General features: G+C 36.4%; 1 protein-coding gene across 10 annotated transcripts in view; it reads right to left on the minus strand.

Annotated features, from left to right (window-relative positions):
- PCNX1 (pecanex homolog 1 (Drosophila)) overlaps window positions 1-21,798 on the minus strand; it is a 125,095-nt gene that overhangs the window by 75,769 nt on the left and 27,528 nt on the right. For 6 of the 10 annotated variants that reach the window (XM_015562020.1, XM_015562024.1, XM_015562021.1 and 3 more), the window contains 2 exons: window positions 17,016-17,148; window positions 11,558-11,742 (listed from right to left, as the gene is read on the minus strand). The exons of 3 other annotated variants lie outside the window; for them this stretch is intronic. In XM_015562020.1, coding sequence (XP_015417506.1) covers window positions 11,558-11,742; window positions 17,016-17,148 — 318 coding nt within the window. The remainder of the gene's footprint in view (window positions 1-11,557; window positions 11,743-17,015; window positions 17,149-21,798) is intronic. One more of the 10 variants, XM_006760736.2, reaches the window with a different exon arrangement.

The following is a 21,798-nucleotide window of genomic DNA, read 5'->3' on the forward strand; positions in this document are numbered from 1 at the left end:
CAAGGGCCAGAGCCAGCAATTGGAGGGGTCTGGCGGTCCCCTGCCCAGGCCTGACGCCTGGGCCAGAGGCATCAGGCCTGGAATGGGGGCAGAACCAGTGATGGGGGGAAATGAGGGTCCCCTGCCCAGGCCTGCTATTGGAGGGTGATGGGGGTCAACGCCTGAGGGCTCCCAGTATGTGAGAGGGGGCAGTCTGGGCTGAGGGACACTACCCCCCACCCCCACGCCCAGTGCACGAATTTCATGCACCGGGCCCCTAGTATCTAATAAAATGGCTCTGTCACAATTTAAAAAAGAAATAAATCCATTTCTGACAAAACAAACAAGATGGAGGCTGGAATTTCTACCAAAGGTCAATTTATAAATGATGAACAGGAAGATGAGTGAAACTGGATACTGACTTAGGACACTTGAAGCATGTGCCTGAAGGAACAAATGGTGGAACAGACAAATTCAAATAAACACTGGCAAAAAACCTGATAAGAGACATGAGGAATGAATAGGATTCTCTAACTTGTCCTACAGATAAAATCCTTACCACATGACACAAAGTTAAATGCATCCAGATTGTAAGAGTAGTGCTCACCCAAGAAACCCAACTATTTGTTTCTTGATGTCACTGATTTTACCGATGTACCCGGAAAGGAAGTGGGTGAACAGAAGGACAAATCATCTGTTCAGTCTGCATCCTCCAAACCCAACCCTGACACACTGTCTTAGTTGAAAGCACTTTTCTAGTATCGCTCTTAGGGCAGACAGGGCTATAAGAGCAGAGAGACATACAAGAGAGACAACTTTATAGTGTTTTTTAGAAGGTTGTTAAAGGACCACATACATCTATCTATATAACTAACTTATGTACTCTACAAAAAGAGCTTATTTCTGATGGTGATATGAATTGGATATCTATACTAATAAAAGGGTAATATGCTAATTAGACCAGGAGACCTTCCAGACAAAACAATGGTGGCGGGGCCGAGGCAGAGGCAGTTAGGGGTGATCAGGCCAGGAGGGGAGAGCAGTTGGGGGCGGTCAGCCGGCGGGGGGGCGGAGGGGGCAGTTGGGGGTGAGCAGGCCAGCAGGCAAAGTGGTTAGGGGCGATCAGGCAGGCATGCAGATGAGTGTGGTTAGGAGCCAGCGGTCCCATATTGCGAGAGGGACTGTGGGTTTAAGCCCGATCCCCCGAGGGGTCCCAGATTGGAGAGGGTACAGGCTGGGCTGAGAGACAACACCCCCCACCCGCATGAATTTCGTGCACCAGGCCACTAGTATTATTATATTTTTGAGAGAAGGCCTTGGATAGTACCCCCCCTTATTATCATGAGTGGTGATTATGAGTCTCTGAGGAAACATTTGTTTTCAACCAGACAGAAATTACTCATTTTATTGCTGCTTATTATAGGTTAATGGACTTGTTTCTCCCTAGACAAGAAGCCAGGAAACTTTCTGTAAAAGGCTAGGTAAATATCTAAGCTTTGTGGGCCAGACGGTCTCTTTTGGAACAACTGAAATCTGCCACTATATGAAAGCAGCCACAGCAAAATCATAAATACATATTTCTTTTATTTACAAGCTGGATTTTGCCCTAAGGCTAGTTTGCCAACCCCTGTCCTAGACCAAAAGCTTCAGGCTTCTAAAAGTGCTTTAACTCCAGTGCTACAATGGAAATCAAGTCACTATGCTCTTATTAATTAAAAGTTTCAATATTGAGGACCAGTCCTTCTCTTCCTGGAATGTTTAACACTATGCTCGGTTTTTAAAACAGAAGACGAAGGAAAGGGCAGGTGCAAGAACAAAGAGGCTGGTTTAGAGGAGAGCTTTTGAAGACTGGGAAGGAAAGACTGATAAGACTACTGCTTGGCAACAGTAAAAGATTTACTTACTGATATATTTACTGACATGGACATAGTTCTCTAGTTCTGACTTAACAGGACATGCCTTACTTCACCGTTAAGTGTTCACTCCCACTGTCTAATCACTGATCGGGGCTCTTCCTAAAGTGAATGTACAAGTTCACATTCTGCTATGATTTGATCATCTGCTCACATTTTCTTTATCTTGTTTAAATAATCCACAACAGTGATATTGATCACATCACAAGTGATCAAGTAAAACAAAAAGGCAAACCACAGAATGGAAGAAAATATTTGTAATTTGTATTTATCTGACAGATTAGCTGTATGTACAATATGAAAAGAACTCTTACACCTCAGTAAAGACAAACAACTCAATTTTAAAAGTGAATAAATGATTTGAACAAAAGAAGATATATGTATGGCCAATGAGCACATCCTTAGTCATAAGAGAAATGTAAATTTAAACCACAATAAGATACCATTATACATCCATTAGAACTAAAATTTAAAAGCTGACAAATAGCAAATGTCAGGAAGAATGATAACTTGAATTCGCAAACATTGCAAAAACAGTTCGTTAGTTTTATTTGCCACAGCCAAAAACTGGAAACAATGCAAGCATCCATTAACAGATGAATGGATATATAATATGCTTACACAATGGAATAACATTCAGCAACACCAAGGAACTACAAACACATGCAACATCATGGTGAATCTCAAAAGTGTCATTTGAAGCTAAAACTAAATACAAAGGCCCACAAATTGTACAACTGCATTTATATGAACTTCTTGGAGAAGGAAAACCACATGACGTAAAGTACACAATGGCTGCCTGAAGTCAGAGGTGGAGGAGGCATAATGGCAAAGGCCTCATTCAAGAATTTTTTAAAGATGATGGAAATGTTCTGTGGTATTTCACAGGTATGCACATCTGTTAAAGCTCATCAAACTGTACATGTTAAATAGATGCAATTTATCATACCTAAATAATATATCAATAAAATTGATTTAAAAACAAAGAAAAAAAGACTGGTCAGGAAAGAATCTAAGTAAATGGTGAGGGTTAATACAGCATGTAGTCAGTGAGATTCCCACAAAATAACAACGAAGATTTTTGGAGAGTGGGTGGTATTTGTTGTTTTGGTTTTGTGCTTCATTTAAAAAATACTATGCATCAGAAGATTCAAAAATAGTGTATAAAATGAAGTTCCACACTCCCCAGAGACAGTCACTGCAGAGAGCAACTTCTGTGTTCCTCTGAACAGTTTTAATACATTTTGTCCCAAGACAAATACATCATTCTCCGCACACACACTTTCCAAAATTTACTTCTTTTGCTTACTAAATAGCTTAGCTATTCATGTCAATAATATAGATGCATCAAGTTCTGAATATTACATTATACTGATGTATTATCATTTATTTCAGGTTTCTCTAGTAAGAGACATTCAGGTTGTTTAAAGTTTTCAAAATTTTGGTTAATCCTCACCCAAAGGTATTTTTTCCATTGATTCCTAGACAGAGTAAAAGGGAAAAGAGAAGAGAGAGAAACATCCATGTGAGAGAGACACATCGATTGGTTGTCTCCCACATATGCCCTGACTGGGGCTGGGGATCAAACCTGCAACCTAGGGATTGCCCTGTGACCCTTTGGCCCACGGGCCAATGCTCCAACCACGGAGGAACTAGCCAGGGTAAAAAACATTCAATCTTTTAGTTGTCTATGTTTCCAAACCCTTCCCAACAATGAATATCACTACATATTCAATGTATGAAAAATATCCCAATTCCATTTTTAATTTGCAACTTTAAAAATTATAAGCAGAGCTGAGCTGTTTGCCCATAATTGTAAGTCGCTTGCATTTCTTTAAACTCTCAACTTTTCTAGGTCATTAATCTTTATCTTATTGAAGTGTTTTTTGTCTTACAGTGGCAGACTGATGACTCACCTCCAGTACTCCTTCTCTGCTTATTCCTTTAATAATAGGACCTTCCCCACACTGAATTTCGGCTGGGCATATTCACCTAGTTAGAGATATTTCTTCTCTCTTGCTTGAAGTTGCCATGTGACATGGGTCCAGAGGAGGTAGGAGAAAGTGACAGGCACATTTTCCAAGTCACAATCTGAAAGTTTATAAAGGCTACCTGTCCTTAACATTTTTTTAACTTCCCCTCCCTTCCTGTTTTCTGGGGATATGTCAACAACTGAAGCAGTCACTATAGAGGAGGTAGGGAAGCCACATGTGGAAAAAACAGAACCAGCCCATCTGCTAGGGAAAGCTCCCATTAGAATGTAAAGAAGGAAATGTAAACTTTTCTTTTATTTCAGTCACCAACTTGAGGTGAGGGGGGTGGGGGGGGGGCGGAGAATGAATTCCTACATTAAAGAATTTTACCCAGCCCTGTTCAGTTTGGCTCAGTGATAGAGCGTCGGCCTGCGGACCAAAGTGTCCCAGGTTCAATTCTGGTCAAGGGCACATGCCAGTGCTGCAGGCTCAATCCCCAGTAGGGGTGTGCAGGAGGCAATCAATCAATGATTCTCTCTCATCATTGATGTTTCTATCTCTCTCTCCCTCTCCCTTCCTATTTGAAATCGATAAAAATATGTATTTTTTTAAAAGGATCTAACCTATATTCCAACTAAAACATACAGTAATCAACTTTAATTCAGAATGTTAATCTTAGAAAGCAGATAATTTAATTTAGTGCTTTAATGAATTCTTTACAACAGAGGAGTAAGAGGTTAATCAGACATCTTAACCAGCCCTTGTTGATGTCCATCCAATTCCTAGATTAGCAGTTCTGGCATTCAAGCTTTTAAAAATAATAGCCAGTTGTCTATGCATAGTATATATAAAAAAACTTCTGAGCAATATCTAGAGTATGGAGTTAGAATAGATGAAATAAAATTTATCTAGGTTTATTTTTAATTTACAATATTTGTGGGGATAAAACAGACACTCTCAAACCCTGCCAGAGAAAGTATGAACGGTACAAGCTTCCATAAAGCAACTAAGAGTATATACATCAAAGCCCCAATGTTTACTCCCCTTGACTGGTTATTCCATTTCAATATATCTACCCTAAAGAAAATAATCACTGCTGTACAGAAAACAGTACATAAGGATGTTCAACAGAGTGTTCATTACAACAGAAAATATCAGGAATTACACTGAATACTAACAATGGGGTTAGTTACTGGTCAAATAAATTATGATAAATATTAATGACACGAAGAGCATTCATGTAACTGACTTACTATTGCCAGGTACTGTGCACAGTTCTAATTGCTTTGCATATTTTAAGATATAACCTTCACCATAAACCTATGAAGTAGATATCATTATTACCCCTTTTGATAAATCAGTAGCCCAAAAGTCACACAGCATGATCCCAATTCTGTTTTAGAAAAATATACATGTGAGCATTATAAAAGAAAAAATTATAAAATATTAATAGTGAATATCGTTAAGTGATGAGATTACAGATACTTCATTTCTTCATTTTATTTTCCAGTATTTCTTAATTTGTATTTCCATTATAAGAATGGGAAAAATAAAAAATAAAAAAAAGAACAGGAAATGTTCTAATTTTATCAAAAGGAAGTATAAGAAGAATATATCCTGACCCTTTAACACTTTTTCCTTCTAGATATAGCATTTTTATTGTATCAAAAGAAACATTTTACTTTCATTTATAAATACTTTATATTGCCCTCCCCACAAAAAATAAACAAAAAGTAGAATTTAGCAGTTTTTGTATTCAAAAAATAACAATAGCCCGGGCTGATATTACGCAGTTGATTGAGCATGGCCCCATGCACCTAAGGTTGCAGGTTTGATTCCCGGTCGGGATACATATCCAGGTTTTAGGTTTGATCACAGGGCTGTGGTGCATGCAGGAGACAACCAATCAATGTTTCTCTCTCACATCAATGCTTGTCTCTCTCTCTCCCTCTTCCTTCCTCTCTCTAGAATCAATAATAAATAATTAAATAAATAAATAAATGTAACAATAAAGGATAAGATCAAGGTTGCTGCAAAAAAATGTAAATTTTTGTTTAAATAAAAATTATCTACCATAACATAGGGGACTGAAATAGAGACTTAAAGGTCCCTTATAGCCTCTTAACTCTGTATTCATAACAGTAAGGAAAAGTACTTATGATGTACCCCAAAATGCTACAGAATAGTACAAACACATATAATCTTTTTTAAACACCAGAATAACTCTATTAAACTCGCTAAAAGTGCAGATCATCTGAGTCTCTGCCTTTTAAAGTGAAAATGTTTAAAGCCTCCAAATCATGTTTCTGCTTCATAATGCACAGTTGCTGTAAGCTGCTTAATAACAAGGGCAGTAAGGTAGTGCCAGATTTCCTTTAAGTCTTTTGCTAGAGCTGACTACATTTTCAAGTTAATAAGTTCTGCAGTAAAGTGGATTATCTCAAATACCTTCTTTGTCAAACCTTGTACAATAATGAAACAAAAGAATACTTTAGAAAACCAATTCACTTACCACTTTTTAAACCTCTAATACATTAATGAAATTAGAAAAGGCTTAAATTGTTTTCATTATAACAGCATTTTTACATGAAAATAAACTAATTTTGTATATATTTTTTCAAAGCAATTATCCACCACTAATTTCATACACAGGGAAAAAACACACATACATTTTCCTATTTTATCTGATTTTATCTGGAACATTTTCTCTGAGAGGATGTGTTATATATTAAGTTTAACTATGAACTACAATAGCATGTTTCATCATTGCATCAATTTATTCAACTTAATTCAAAATAGGAATTGGAATTCACATAACAACTGAGAAATAATTGCTAAACTTTATAGAAAAAGCATAATAGATATAAGGTTATCTGAATTCAGAATCTCTTGTGTGACTTATCTGGGCACTAAGCACAGCTTGTTTTATTTAGTAAAACTGCAATTTAATTCAGAATATAGTAGGAAATCAACGGCAAATAAACAAGTCCAATAAAAGTTTGATGAGAAGGAAATTAAACTTTAAGATGTGTTTTTTTAAATGAGCAACATTGAAGAATTTGAGAAATTCTTTTATAGTAATTTCCTTTTCAAAATTGTAAATTTTAAAACCTATCCATAACTTCCATCATTGAAACCTTTTTAAAAATAAGTCTGCATGGAAATGATGTCTATCAATAAGAAAGAAAACCACCCAAATGTTTCCAACCAGGTTTTAAATTTTATACTTATTATTCAGTTTTACCTAAGAACCTTGAAATTCTAGTTGATAGATCCTCCCTTCCCCCAATTGGTGGGCGGGGTATTATGACTAACCTGCAGCCCAGAAATACCTGAATGACTAACCAGGTACCTTATATAGACTATACATCGGACCACCAATCCACACCTGCCAAATACCCTAAGCCCTTGTCCTATATGGACAATGCAGTAAACCACCAATCAGTGTGCGCCGAGTACACTAAGCCCCCAACCCCTTCCCATTCCGCCCCTCAAAAGGCGTGCCCACCCTGCACGTGTTGCTGTCTTCCCCTTGTGAGGCAGCCCGGCAGGTGCTTTTCCTCTAATAAAGTCTGTAGTCCTGGTTTTAGGCCTCTGTCTGATCTTTTACTAGTCAAAATACATAGAGAAATAAGGCTTCTCACTATAGGAAATAAATGTGGTTGTCTACTATGACATCACAGAGTAAAGATATAGGAAACAGTTAAAGTAAACTACCTATACTTTTAATTAAATAATGCTTGACTAGAAGTTTCTTTTAATCCAACAGGGCTATTCCTCAGTTTAAAAGTAAACACACAATTATTACATATACAAACATTTATATGCACTCAAATATATATATACTAGAGGCCCAGTGCATGAAAATTCATGCACTGGAGGGGAGGTCCCTCATCCCGGCTTGCCCCTTCTCACAGTCTGGGAGCCCTCAGGGGTGGGAGGCAACCTGGTGATCAGGGGAGGTGAAACCCTCATCACACCTCTGCTGCCGACACTGCTGGCAGCACAAGCCTTGGCCGGCCCTGGTTACCTGAGCCTTGGGAGGCCCTGGGTGGCTGGGCAGCCACCATCCGAGGCTTGCCTGCACCTCAGGCTGGCCCTGGCGGCTGGGCAGCCGGCAGCCAAGGCTTGCCTGTGCCTCGGGCATAGGCTGGGCAGCTGCCATCCAAGGCTTGCCTGCGCCTCAGGCTGGCCCCTAGCGGCTCAGGGGGTAAGGGAACTGGGGGACTCCAGAGGCAGGCATGCGGCAAGGTGGGGCTGAGGGAACGGGCGCTGCCATCTTGTGGCTGTGGGCACCACCATCTTTGAGGGCGTGGCATTCAATTAGCATATTCCCTCCTTATTGACTGTTGGCGCCACCATCTTTGTGACAGCATGAGGGTCAATTAGCATATTCCCTCTTTATTAGATAGGATGTTTTCCTTTAATAATAGGACCTTCCCCACACTGAATTTCAGCTGGGCATATTCTCTCTTGCTTGAAGTTGCCATGTGACATGGGTCCAGGGGAGGCAGGAGAAAGTGACAGGCACATTTATTACATATACAAACATTTATATCCACATATTTGTGTGTGTGTATGAGTGTATATATGTAATTTTGAGTGTGTATATGTGCATGAATATTTTATGTAAACGTATTATGTGTATGTATACATTCTCAAATAAATAGTGTACACTTAAAATTTTTCAATTAAAGGAGCTAAGTTTGGAAAGGAGCAATTTTGGTAAATAACTCTACTTTTAGGGAATATCATGACTATCTTTAATATATTTGATTACTGGTATATAATACTAAATTCATTCACACAAAATTATCTTACTATTGTTAACTGAAATCATGCAGAAAATTAAACTATGCAACAAAAATATTCTAGTATACTATACTATAAAAAAATCAATGTCTACCAACTCTTTTAAGCTCAAATGCAGTTCATTTGCAGAATCTTTTTCAGCCAACTTTATGTGCTATGGAACAATAGACACTGTCCATTGATTGCTTGGTTTTTGTTCATTTTTACTATGGATTCAATTTGACAGCATTCAGCTACCACAGTCCAAGAACTAGCTATCAGAAAGCAGCTAATATAAAAGAAAAAAAATCTAAATTTCAAGAGAATATCCTGAATATTCACCAACAGATACTCAAGTCACCTCCAATCTGAAGACCTCTTTTATCTTCAGAACTGTCAACATAACTCATCTATATATATAAAAGACTAAGCGACCGTGCCACCGATAGCTATGACACACACTGACCACCTGGGGGCAGATGCTCAACACACAGGCATGGAAACATGGAACAGACTGATGAATCTCAGAGGGACAGGGGGAGATGGGAGGGCAGGAAGAGATTAACCAAAGATCTTACATGCATACTAGAGACCCAGTGCACGGGTTCGTGCACTGTGGGGTCCCTCAGCCTGGCCTGTGGGGATCGGGTCAAATCCCTGCACTGGGCCTCCGACATCCCCTATGGGGTCCTGGATTGCGAGAAGGTGCAGACCAGGCCAAGGGACCCCCCAATGGTGCACAAATCCATGCACTAGGCCTCTAGTATATACATATCCTATCTAATAATGAGGGAATATGCTAATTGACCCTCACACCATTGCAAAGATGGTGGCGTCCACAGCCAATGGGGGCATATGCTAACTGACTGCCCTACCCTCAAAGATGGCGGCGCCCACAGCCAATAAGGAGGGAATATGCTAATTGACTGCCCCACCCTCAAAGATGGTGGGGCCCACAGCCAATGAGGGAATATGCTGACTGCCCTACCCTCAAAGATGGCAGCACCCACAGCCAATAAGGAGGGAATATGCTAATTGATTGCCACACCCTCAAAGATGGCGGTGCCTAGTCCCCTCAGCCCTGCTGGGGCAGCAGGTGCACGGCAAGACCGGGCCCACCCCTACACAGGCCCAGCCGCTCCATGCGCCTGCTTCCAGAGTCCCCCAATCCCCTCAGCCCCCCAGGGCCTGCCCAAGATACAGGCAAGCCTCAGATGGCAGCTTCCCAGCCACCCAGGGTCGCCTAAGGCTCAGGCAACCAGGGGCAGCTGAGGCTTGCGCTGCTGGCAGCAACAGCAGCAGAGATGTGATGCGGCATCACCTTCTCCTGAATACCGGGTTGCCTCCCACCCTTGAGGGCTCCTGGACTATGAGAGGGGGCAGGTCAGGCTGAGGTACCCTCCCCGCTTCCAGTGCATGAATTTTCATGCACCGGGCCTCTAGTTTTCAATAATCTGCATGTGTATTTAGAGTGAGATTTTTATTGAGAAAAATCATTTACTGTTTAATTTTATGCTTGATATGACAAAAGTCTAAAAATCCAAATAGGTCAAAACAAAGCCTATTTTAGCTAATCTACTACCATAAACCCAACAGGAATGGTGATGGTGACTGTAATTTTATAAGCACAAATTTTATAAGTCCTCTGTTCATAGAAACTTTGGGTTAACCTGAGAGAAATACCAATAAGAAGATAGTAACTGACTTGCAATTAAAAATATATCACTATGTTTTAAGTCAAAGCAAGTAACTAAACTGAAGTCTATCTTACTCTCTCTCAAACACCCTCCTTACGGACTCCCTTGCTTCTTTAAATTACAAACTCAAAAGCTAAAACATTCTAAACTTAAAATGTTTTGTCCTCTCAATTTAGAAATCATCACACATTCTAATATAATAAGTATCTTAGATGACCATTTTCAAGTGTCTATAAGATTTGCTAAAGATTATTTTCATCAATATGCATATCTAGTATTTATTAATATCTCTTGTAACTAACGATTTTTACAAAATGGAAAGAGAAAAAATAAATAGCATTTCAAATTTTATTATACCTAATTTGGGCACCTTACACCACATATCCTTCTAATCAAAGCATCAACTGGATTATTATCTTTATAAATGAAAGGTAGTTATAATATGGATAAACAAAATCATAGTAAACAAATGGAATCCTTTCAAATGTGTACTTTTTAATAAGAATTTCATTATATTTATTTAAATTGTTAATAATCTGCATCTGAGCACAAGAAAGAGAAATTGTACAGAGAAATAAAAACCAAAGTAGCATAAAACACTGTCATGAAGGCATGAAACTGGTATTCGAGTGGATATTCATTAAGGCTTTAGACTATACAACCCCTCTGAGAATTAACTAATAACTTATATTTATAAGTTTATTAACACAAGAAGAAAAACTTTATGAAGTTCTTATTTGATATTAGTATAGAGCCATAAAGTCCTCAAAGTCAGGTGATGAACATGGAAGTGAAATACACAATAACTAAAAGAAAGATTCTATAGTACAGACCATTAGTAAGCAATTTTGCCTTTCATGCAGCACATTCAGAGAATTCAAAGAAAGTAAGGCTTAATAAAATACTTTTTTTAAATCAACATTTTCCCACGTGGTACAAATAATGCCAAGGAATAACAAAACTGCCCAAACCATTCGTGTGAGCATTCATTAATCCATTTAACTACCTATTAATAATAGACATGCTCAAAAGAAAATACAGAATAACCTTTGAAACAGAAAAGGGAAAAGCAAATATCAAATGTTCCTTACACGAAGGGCAAATCCTGTCAAAAGTGCTATCTCTAGAAAGAATTGCAATCACTGTTACCCATTATCTGCTGCATTAAAGTTTCTATCACCAAGATTACATAAGGCCTGCATACCAAGTTCATCGTGCAAACTGCTGCCGCCTACAGCAGATGCATTGTCATGTGATGCTTCTAAGTGGACACTCCCATTTCTCACCAGCAAGGAGGCACTAGCACTGAGCACTGCAGCCTGGGAAGGGGGGCAGGACTGGCCTTTGACCTGGGCTGTGGACTGCTGGCCTTGCTGCCCATCTTGAAGGCTAGGAAAAAACATGGATTGGGGAGACATTACAGGGAAGAAAAGAGAAAACAATAGCTAGAATGAAGTCAATATAGAAAAAACTAATTTAAAAAAATTTTTTCTAATGTAACCTAAGAACCAATAAACTTTGTAAAATATACAGATCATACTGCCGGCTTAAGTTTTCTGGTCCTTAGAAATCTGATTCATAGTGATGAGCGCAGTAAACATTTAATGTATATGTAAATCAATCAATCTGTGACTTTTTTCCACCTCGAACCAAAAAAAGTTCTAGTATAAGGAAAGAGAATGCAGCAAAAAAGAATCACAAGTCCATAAAATATATGTGGGTTGTAGCTGTTCCCAATTAAATCCTATTTTTCAGTTAAATACACACTTTTATTTATAACTTGTAATACTAATTCTAGAGTTGTTCTTTCCAATGTTCTGAAATCTCAAATTCACAATGAAACCAAATTTCTACCCACCTGAAAACGAAAGACTATTTATGAAATTTGACCAAGATGACAATTTTGAATTTAAAAAAGTCACAAACTAGTGCATGAGAACCTGAATAACAAACACCAACTCAACAGAGTGAATTAATGACCACTGGGACACTAGAAGAAGTATAATATATAGTATGAAGAGTTTTTCTCTATGAAAAGCCCATATACTTCTGAAATAAGGCCATAGGCCTTATACACAAGGTGTTAGTTAACAATAATTATGTTCCCTTAAATTTTGTTAGTACCTTTCTCCAAACCATGTTATGGTGTAATTAACAAGAACCATCATTTTAGAAAATCTTAAAAACAATTTGGAAACCAGTAATTTCTCAAGGGTTATTATTAACTTTTCTAAGTTTAATAATATTCTTAAAACAGTATTTTGTGCTTATAAATTGATTTATTAAAATTATTTATCTAAAAATTATCTAAATTAAGAAACTATATTCTTAACTCATTTTATATTTTTATATATTTTAAAACACTGAATTTTAATATCAGTACAATACACAAATTTAAACTGATGAAACTCATGAAAACATTTTGAGTATAATTATTATATGTCATTCTCTACATTATGTTCAATGCAATACTGCATTTCTATTACTAAAATCATTAGACCTTCAGGAAATATAAAGAAGAATGCTACTTAGGATGGCTTCCTTCAGTTATTTTAGTACATTCATGATTATCAACTTCATTGAATTCAATGTAATGGTTTCTCTGATGCCTATAAAATAAACTCATCTGCTGCAGACTGAAGAGAGGTATAATCTGAAATAACCTTGAAATAAAAGATTTAAGTAGAAAACACTACATATATTGCTTACATCTACAGTTATGGCAACAGAATACATTCTGGAACTGCACTGTGTGATTCAGTAGGCATGTAAGAATTTAAAGTAACTAAAATTTTATTTCCTCAGTCCCACTAACGTATTTTAAGTGCTTACCAGGCAAAGTGGCCAATGGCTACCATAGCAAAAAGCTACCAGAATAAGTAGAAGTTAGTGTCTACCTTAAAAGACAGTGTAGATTAGACTATTCCACCACCACACAAAGTCCTACTAGCCACCGCTACTGGAACATGTACCTCCCAGGTTTCTTTTAGCCAATGAAAGGTATATACTCTAAGTAGAGCATAGAAATGTAACATACAAAAAAAACAAGTCTGCAAAATGCTGATTTAGCAATGCTTACTGGCATTTTAAGCCATAACTATAAAAGTATTCAGTAAGTAACTTATTTGGAGTAGAATTTTTGTATAATAGACATAAATCAAGAGATGACCTTGAGAACTAACATAATCAAACATGTTTGTGTCTCCTATATATATATGAAGTCTCAGAAACTTCCTAACCTTATCCATAAACTTTACCAAAATGACCAAATTTCACAAAGGAGGTAATTCCAAGGAAAAATGTTTAAGTAGTTCAAGCACTATGTCCCTTTGGATGCACAAGAGCAGAAATATGTACTCAACAAATTTTCCTGTCAATTTTTTCCACTGAAAGTCATAAACAGAGGTTCCATATGGCAGTTAGGTGTATTTTAATGTGAACCTATGAGAATACACTAATCTTCAACATATCCAGATATAAAGAAAGGTTTTCAAAATATCAGGTGATACATGAAAACTCCAGAATAAAGAAACAAAGTAAATTAGCCAAAATCTAGTGTTTATAAATGTCAAGGTTTTTAACATACAAAGCTAGTCATAAAATGTTTAAGTCCTTGGAACTCATGTTCCTGAAAACAGGAAGCAGGTCATTTCTGCAGAAAGTTTTAGGAAAACTGTTCCTGGAGGGTTATACTTAATTTAAGATAATAATTGATAAGAAATTAATCTTTTTAAGAGTACAATTACATATCAAAACTACCAGTTTAAGAAAAGATAGCAACTGTTTTACAACACAGCACAAAGAAAGGTAGAAATTTATCTGTGGGCTATCAATAGCATCACTGACAGGCAATCTTACTAATGAACATTTCCAATTTAAATGACAGAAAAATATGGTTGGTCTTTCCTTCCTCTACACTTATTTAGTATTTGACATATTCTGACTTATACTGTCAGATATCTTTATATGTGTCTGCTCAACTAAAAAGTAACCTCAAAGAGTTTGATCACATTATTTCTATGAATCTCCAGATTCTGAGTGGAAGAGTGTCTTGAGCAAAGTACACAAACAACAGATATTTAGTGGATCTATTCCTGAGCACCACAAAATGATCCCTATGAATTCCTAATCAAAGACTCTCAGTTATTGCTATGACTTTATTTGACTACCGATCTTTCAATCTTATACTTTTGAAAATAAATCTAAGGATACACTAAAGCTTTTTTCCCCCTTCTTCTAAATGCACTAATAATTTTCCATTCCACCCCATTAACTAGAGTTCTAAAAAATATCACATTTCAGTTGATAAGTACAGACATGTTAATTAGACTTGTTAATATTAATGTTACAAAATTTTTAAATTTTTGTCTTTGCTTTTCTCTCTAGTAACTGGGAGAGACCAGTAAGGGCCTACTGTAAAACCTACCCTACAAGGCAAACATAATGGGAAAAAACACACACTTTTTAATTAGTTTTGAAACAAATCTTCTTTGTAAGGAAGTTGATGATTCACTCCCAATCCTTGGAGACATATTCTACCCCATTGCTTTTTAAAGTGTTGATTATTTAGACTATTAACTAAAGTTTAAAATAAGTTAGATTTTACTAGTACTTATATAATAATTGTAATTAAAGTATTATCACACCTATTCCATTTCTTTTTGACAAATTTTCCAAGTTTTGCATGAATGTGCCATCCTGTATTTACTTTAAGATTATTATTATGTAACCCACATTGAGAATTAACACCAACATACTATTACTTTTTCTGAACTTTTTTGCAATTTAAAAAGATGATTTTAGTAAATTGGTGTTTCTTATAATTCCTCACAGCTAAATTTTATCTTATTTCATCCATGATGAAGTCAGCCTATTTACGAAACATATAACCTTCCTGGAACCTTGATAAAATCTACAAGCTGACTACTGAAAAACTACTCTCCAAAAATTCTAATGTGAGCCCTTTTTAACTAAGTTTCATATTATATCCGCATTTGAATGGTGATGTATTTAGAATCCTACAAAACATGGAGAAATCCTCCGTGATTGGTTGGAGTTAAAACACAGTTCTTTAGTATTCCACCAGGCAGAGAAGAAAACTAATTAATCTACATTTGTTTGATGAATGGGATACAGCAGACTCATTTGTGGCAAAGAAATGAAGGATTTTTAAAGACTAAAAAAGAGATTTTAAAAAAGAATTAATAAATATCAACATGGAGTGAGTAGGAAAGCAAAGATACCTACAGCAAGTATTATTCAAGGGATAAAAAGAAGAGGTTAGAAAGCACAAAACAGAAAAAGTAAAATGAAGTGCTGAGCTTTCTGCAGTTTGGTACTACCCCAAATCCATAAGGGAAAGAAAGTTACTTCAGGGAGCACAGAAAAAGAGGTGAAAAGGAAGAAGAGGAGGACTCACAAAAAGCAAAGGTGCTCAGAACAGGGTTCTAGATCCAATGTTTCTTTTAATTGGTGCCTTCCCATTTTTATATTTTAAATATTGCTTAAACTAATCCATGCTACTTTTTACAGAATTATGTATTCCTGCAGATTAATTAGGAACATGACCTATGAAAGATGAGGTTCCTGGTTATAATGTAAAATAATCAAGTCATAAATCCCATAAAATAAAAAAATAAGAATTTTGCTACTCTTAAGAACAATATTTTAACAAGGAAAGTGGTTTATCTCTTCCAACCTACTATGCATTCAACAGCAGTTATTTCATCAAATGTTCCCCCTTTTGAATTACAAATTAAAATATAGGTAAATAATTTGGGTAATAGTGCTTTCAGATACAAAGATTAATAAAGTATATAGTATAATATGTGCACTGTTTAAGCAAGCACATGTAAAGTATGTCTGTCTATATTTGTATTCTTAAAAGAGAGCACAAATTTTTTAACAGATTTTTATATTTCTAATTCAAGACATAAACTCATTAGATTGGACACAATTGAGAATAAAACACTAAAATTGTAATGAAAAATTATTCCCAATATTATAAACAGATGCTTTCTTAATTAGGACACTGGAAAAACTTAAAATGTTTTGTTTTGTTTTTTCAGTACATTAGAGGTTGAGAATTCAACATAGATATGCATTCAAAAATATATATTTATATCCAATTTACCATACTTTACCATAAATACTTTAGTTTTGTATCACTTAGTAGGTCCTGGTGATTATGAAACAACAATTTTTAAGCAATACAAAATATATTTTTTAGCGAAATAAAATAATCAAACTGGTTTCAAGCAGAGATCAGTTTGTTATTCCTCAACAAGTTTACCACTCAGTCTGTATTTGTTCATATTAAACACTGTCGAGATGTTGTATTGTTAATTTGGAGTCCAAAAAAAAGGGAAGAGCTGACTTAAGGTCTCTCTTTACATTTCTAAAACTACCTTAAACTGATTTTTCTATTCAAAATTGGGTAAACCAATCTGATCATTTTGTTTAAGAAGTGCAACATAAAGCATGCATAATGCAATAGGTTCATGATCACATGCAGAGAAAGCCTAAAAGAGCATAAAAGTATATGAGGGAAACTGGAAGAAAAATAATAACACAGCTATTTCAATGCTTTCCTGTGCTGACAGAACAGGTTAGAATGTCTGTTACACACATGCTAAACTTGGTGGAATCTTAAGATACCATACCTTAGGGGTGATCCGATGAGCAATGTAGGAGGGGTAGGGTTACTCCCTGCATTGTGCCGGCGCCGTACTGCCTGGCGCCTAAATGTGCTGCGTTCACGGCGAAATGCCACGGCCTCCTCGCTGGCCTGTGCTGCTGCATTAAGACAGACTTAGGTCAAATAGGAGCCTAGGCCAGATGTAAATAGCAGCTGAGCCTGTCTCTCCCTGACTTCCCACCCTCGAAGGTAAAGGAACTTGTTTAACTGAGCTAAATGGTTTTCTTACATATGCTGTTGATCTATCATAAGGAACAAAATCAGTCCTTTACTTACAGATAACTATTTCTTTAAAAATAAATGTTTCTGCCCTAACTGGTTTGGCTCAGTGGATAGAGCGTCGGCCTGCGGACTCAAAGGTCCCAGGTTCCATTCTGGTCAAGGGCATGTACCTTGGTTGCGGGCACATACCCAGTGGGGAGTGTGCAGGAGGCAGCTGATCGATGTTTCTCTCTGATCGATGTTTCTAACTCTCTATCCCTCTCCCTTCCTCTCTGTAAAACAAAATAAAATAAAATATATTTTTAAAAATTATTAATAATATTTTTGATCTATTATCTGCCCTCACCATAGTCTCTTCAACTGCAATTTCTTACTTTAAGATCTCTATTGTTTTAAATATTATTTAAAAAGTCTCATTTATTTAGTCCCATATTCCTTTATTCTCCTTTTACTTGTCAGCCTTGGAAGTATAGTATTTGTCAGTTTCAACTAATGACATGGGGCCTTAGTTTCTCACTCCTGAGGACAGTAAAGGCAGCAACCACAGTACCTCAGCTCTGATGCCGAGAAAGAAGGCCCTAGTCCACCTCCTCCTACCCTGTGCCACAACTTTGGCAGCATTAATGAAACCACTGACTGCTAGGATGCACAACTAGTTTTTAGAATTTTTCAGTCCAAGGCAGCTGAAATATCTATCAACTATGAAGTAGTTTACTGCCATCAAACCTTGTTCAACTCTACGCCCCAGCACTGGTCCCCTCAACATTAGGAAGGAAATATCAGCAAAAAGGCAAGTATAGAAACTCATAACTTAATCCAAAAAATAAAGTACAAACTAAAACCAATATACTATGAGAAAATCACAACAGTGGCTTAACAGAATCTATAATAATAAAAGCATAATATGCTAATTAGACTGGGAGTCCTTCCAGACAACCTTCTGGACAAAGCCAGGGCTGCGAGGGAAGCCGGGGTCCCGGGTGCCTGCCAGCGGTGAGAGGGAAGCCCGAGTCCCGGTGCCTGCTGATGGCCAGAGGGAAGCCCAGGTCTCGGGTGCTGGAGGGAAGCCAGTGCCAGAGGGAAAAGCCGGTGCCGGTGGCTGGGGGAAGGAAGGCCTACTCTTGTACAAATTTCGTGCATCAGGCCTCTAGTTACTACATAAAATTTTATAAAACCATTGACTTGAATTTCTAAAACAATATGCAAAATGATGTTTATCCATTTGAATTGAAAACAATCATTTCCTAGTGATCTAAATATGTTAAGAATCATTTTGATTTATAGACAGGATATTTTGAAACTAAATATGAATAAAGGCAAACAACTTAGTGCAGAAACATTCTTTCCAAATATATAACTCCTTTTTCAAAGTATGAAATGGATTACAAAATCAATGTTTTGTTTAGATTTCAGTACTATTGCAAGCCTTCTTAAACAGTTTAAAAGCATTACTAATTCTCAAATTATTCTGCTTAGCAATAGCCATTCCCATCACTGTGAATGTTGATTAAAAAACAAAGCACTAAAAAAACCACACAAAGTATTCTTTTAAAATGTTTACATTTTTATCCTCTCCCCAGGTTATACCAGTAAATATTCTTTGTGTAACCAACCCATTATGATTAGCAATATATAGACTACCTCCAGAAGACACAGACTTCTTTGTCTTTAGGTATTATTTTCTTTTATTGAAGGAATGACAAACACAGAATCATTTACACATTTGGCAAGCTTCTGCCAATAAGAAGTATAAGTCACAAATTACAGGACACTTATTTATATAATTTATATTGTTTGTTTTTCAGCTCACACACTATAGTAATATTCTAAAGTTAGGCAGCTAAATAAGAATTACGCTTTGATCCAAACCACAACTCTATTAGAGCTAATCTTTATTTTTTTTCTCCAGTTTTACTGAGTTATAATGAAAATTTTGTTAAATGTGGAAAAAAAACTATTGTGATATATAAGCTAATGGATGCAAAAGTTACATAAAACTTGCGAGAACAAATGATGCTGATTAAATCTGGTCATCAAAACCATGCTGTCCAACACAGTAGCCACTAGACACCTGGGGCTAATATAAATTAATGAACATTAAATAAAATTTAAAATTCAGTGTATCAGATTCATGAGCCACTCTTCAAGTGCTCGGCACCTACATGGCTAGTGGCTACCACTGTTGCACAGAACAAACATAGAACATTTCCATCATCATAGGAAGTTGTATTGGACAGTGCTGATAGTCAGGATACTTTGTCACCACAATCTATAAAGACTAATGTGTGCTTTGCCTATTTCTGACAACCATGACCTAGACAAAAAGGTAACCAGCACTGGCACAAAGGGGAAAACACACTGGCAGGCAGTCATCCGATGAAGGCAAACAAACCAAAGAAAACAAGCCACTTGGAGAAAAGGAACTCTGAGAAGCGACTACTGCACCTGGTAACGGTTCTTAGATATTCGAAAGGTTAACCCTGGTGACAGAACTTAAACTCACTCTTTTAATACTCAATTCAGTATTTTGTGAACTTATATTGAAGATTTCTATTCTATTTTAACAAGCTATTGGTCAATTTATAGGTCAGTTCACTTCACTGAGAAACTTTTAAACATTCTCTCTAGTTTGAGATACTTTGTTTCAGCCAAAATAGCAGAATAAAATTTACACAAATATAATTTATAGAGGGTCATTTAATGCATAGAATATACTAACATTATTCAGAAGAATTTGGAGAAAAATGGAGTATGTTATCAGTGAATACTGAGTCTAGGAAAAAGGGAAATAGGAAAGTTTTATTTATCTTCCTTCTACTGAAGACTTAATGGATTTAATTTTAATCAAAAGCTAGTTATTACATAGCACAGACAAAAAGAAAAACTACTGTGCCCATTTACAATCAAAATATTCTTTGGCTTTTTCAAAAAATGCATTTCTTTTTGCTATTAACACACTATTTATATTTTGTATCTGCAAAATCACTAGATATTAATACTTCTTAGATATAACACATCAAGATGTAAGTTTAGACATCCATTGAACAATATGTTAAAATGGAGTTATGGCACCCTAACCGGTTTGGCTCCATGGATAGAGCGTCGGCCTGCGGGCTCAAGGGTCCCAGGTTCGATTCCGGTCAAGGGCATATACCTCGGGTGCGGGCACATCCCCAGTGGGGAGTGTGCAGGAGGCAGCTGATCAATGTTTCTCTCTCATCAATGTTTTTGACTCTCTATCCCTCTCCCTTCCTCTCTGTAAAAATATCAATAAAATATTTTTTTAAAAAATGGAGTTATGGTTAATGCTTATATCCTCCTCTGTAATAGTCAGTGTGTAAACATCTAATGCTAAAAGAATTTTCAAAGCTTACTATAGCAATTACCTTAACGGTAAATGGGATCACACTTTCAACTGAAAACATTATGCTATTTGTGGTTACAACAAGTAAGACTAAGCCATGCCCCTGGGAATATACTACGTATACAGAACAACTCTACTTGAAATAGGGTCCAGAGGGAGTCCAGTTCTATTAGAGCCAAGGAAAGAAACGTGTCTTTAAAGCTTAAAATAATTTGCCATAAGTATATTCAGTCACATAAGTTATAACCAAGCTTAACGGAAATTCACTTCTGCAATCCAAATGCAATAAACTCTTTTTGAATCCTTTAATTTTATAAAAGAAAACAACAAAATCTTTAAACTAGGAAAGCAGACCAGGACAGAGAAAACTATTCAAACCAGATTTTGAACTTGATATTTTGACATTGCTTAAAACTCAGTATTTCCCTGACCAAAAAGATAAAAGTAACTATAAAATAGAGCATAAAAAAAGTAGTAAAAATTCAGCACTCTCGGGACAACTAAATTTTATGCATGTGTAGAAAAGAGAGAAAAAAGTCACAAATATTCAAGTGATTAAAAGACCATAAATGACAAGACATATGAAATATTTTTAAGGACATGTATTTAGACAATGTGATTTTTAACATATTTTTTAATTACAAGAGTCTTAACAACTTCTCAAGTCATTTCTTTAAGAAAACTTCAAGAGAGTGTGTTACCATCAAAGTAAGTTTAAGAGAAAACTTCAGATAATTAACTCTTTACTTCTGACATAGTGATACAATCTTTCAATTAAGTTTAAATATTTACTGGGTTCCTAAAGGCATCAATTCATGCACAAGGAACAGATATCCTTGGCCATTTTAGACAGCTGTGACCCTATCTATTCCTAAAGATAAAGAAGAAAAATCCACAATATACACCTCCTTCCTCAGGAGTTACTTACCTCCATTTTCTTAATGAGTTAAGGAAAACTCTACACATTCTATATTGAATTATTTTAGTGGAACTATTTATTTTCATATGGAGTATTAAACAACAGACCCTCAGTGTGTTTTACTCTGTGAATGAAAACATGGAAGCATTAAAAGGCACTAAAATACTTTCAGGATGGCTGGGATGCACAAAAGAGCAAAATTTGGTAAGGTAGGAGGTGAGGGTTTTACATATTCTATCTCAA

The sequence above is a fragment of the Myotis davidii genome, unplaced genomic scaffold (assembly GCF_000327345.1).
Source record: "Myotis davidii unplaced genomic scaffold, ASM32734v1 scaffold17, whole genome shotgun sequence".
Taxonomy (NCBI): domain Eukaryota; kingdom Metazoa; phylum Chordata; class Mammalia; order Chiroptera; family Vespertilionidae; genus Myotis; species Myotis davidii.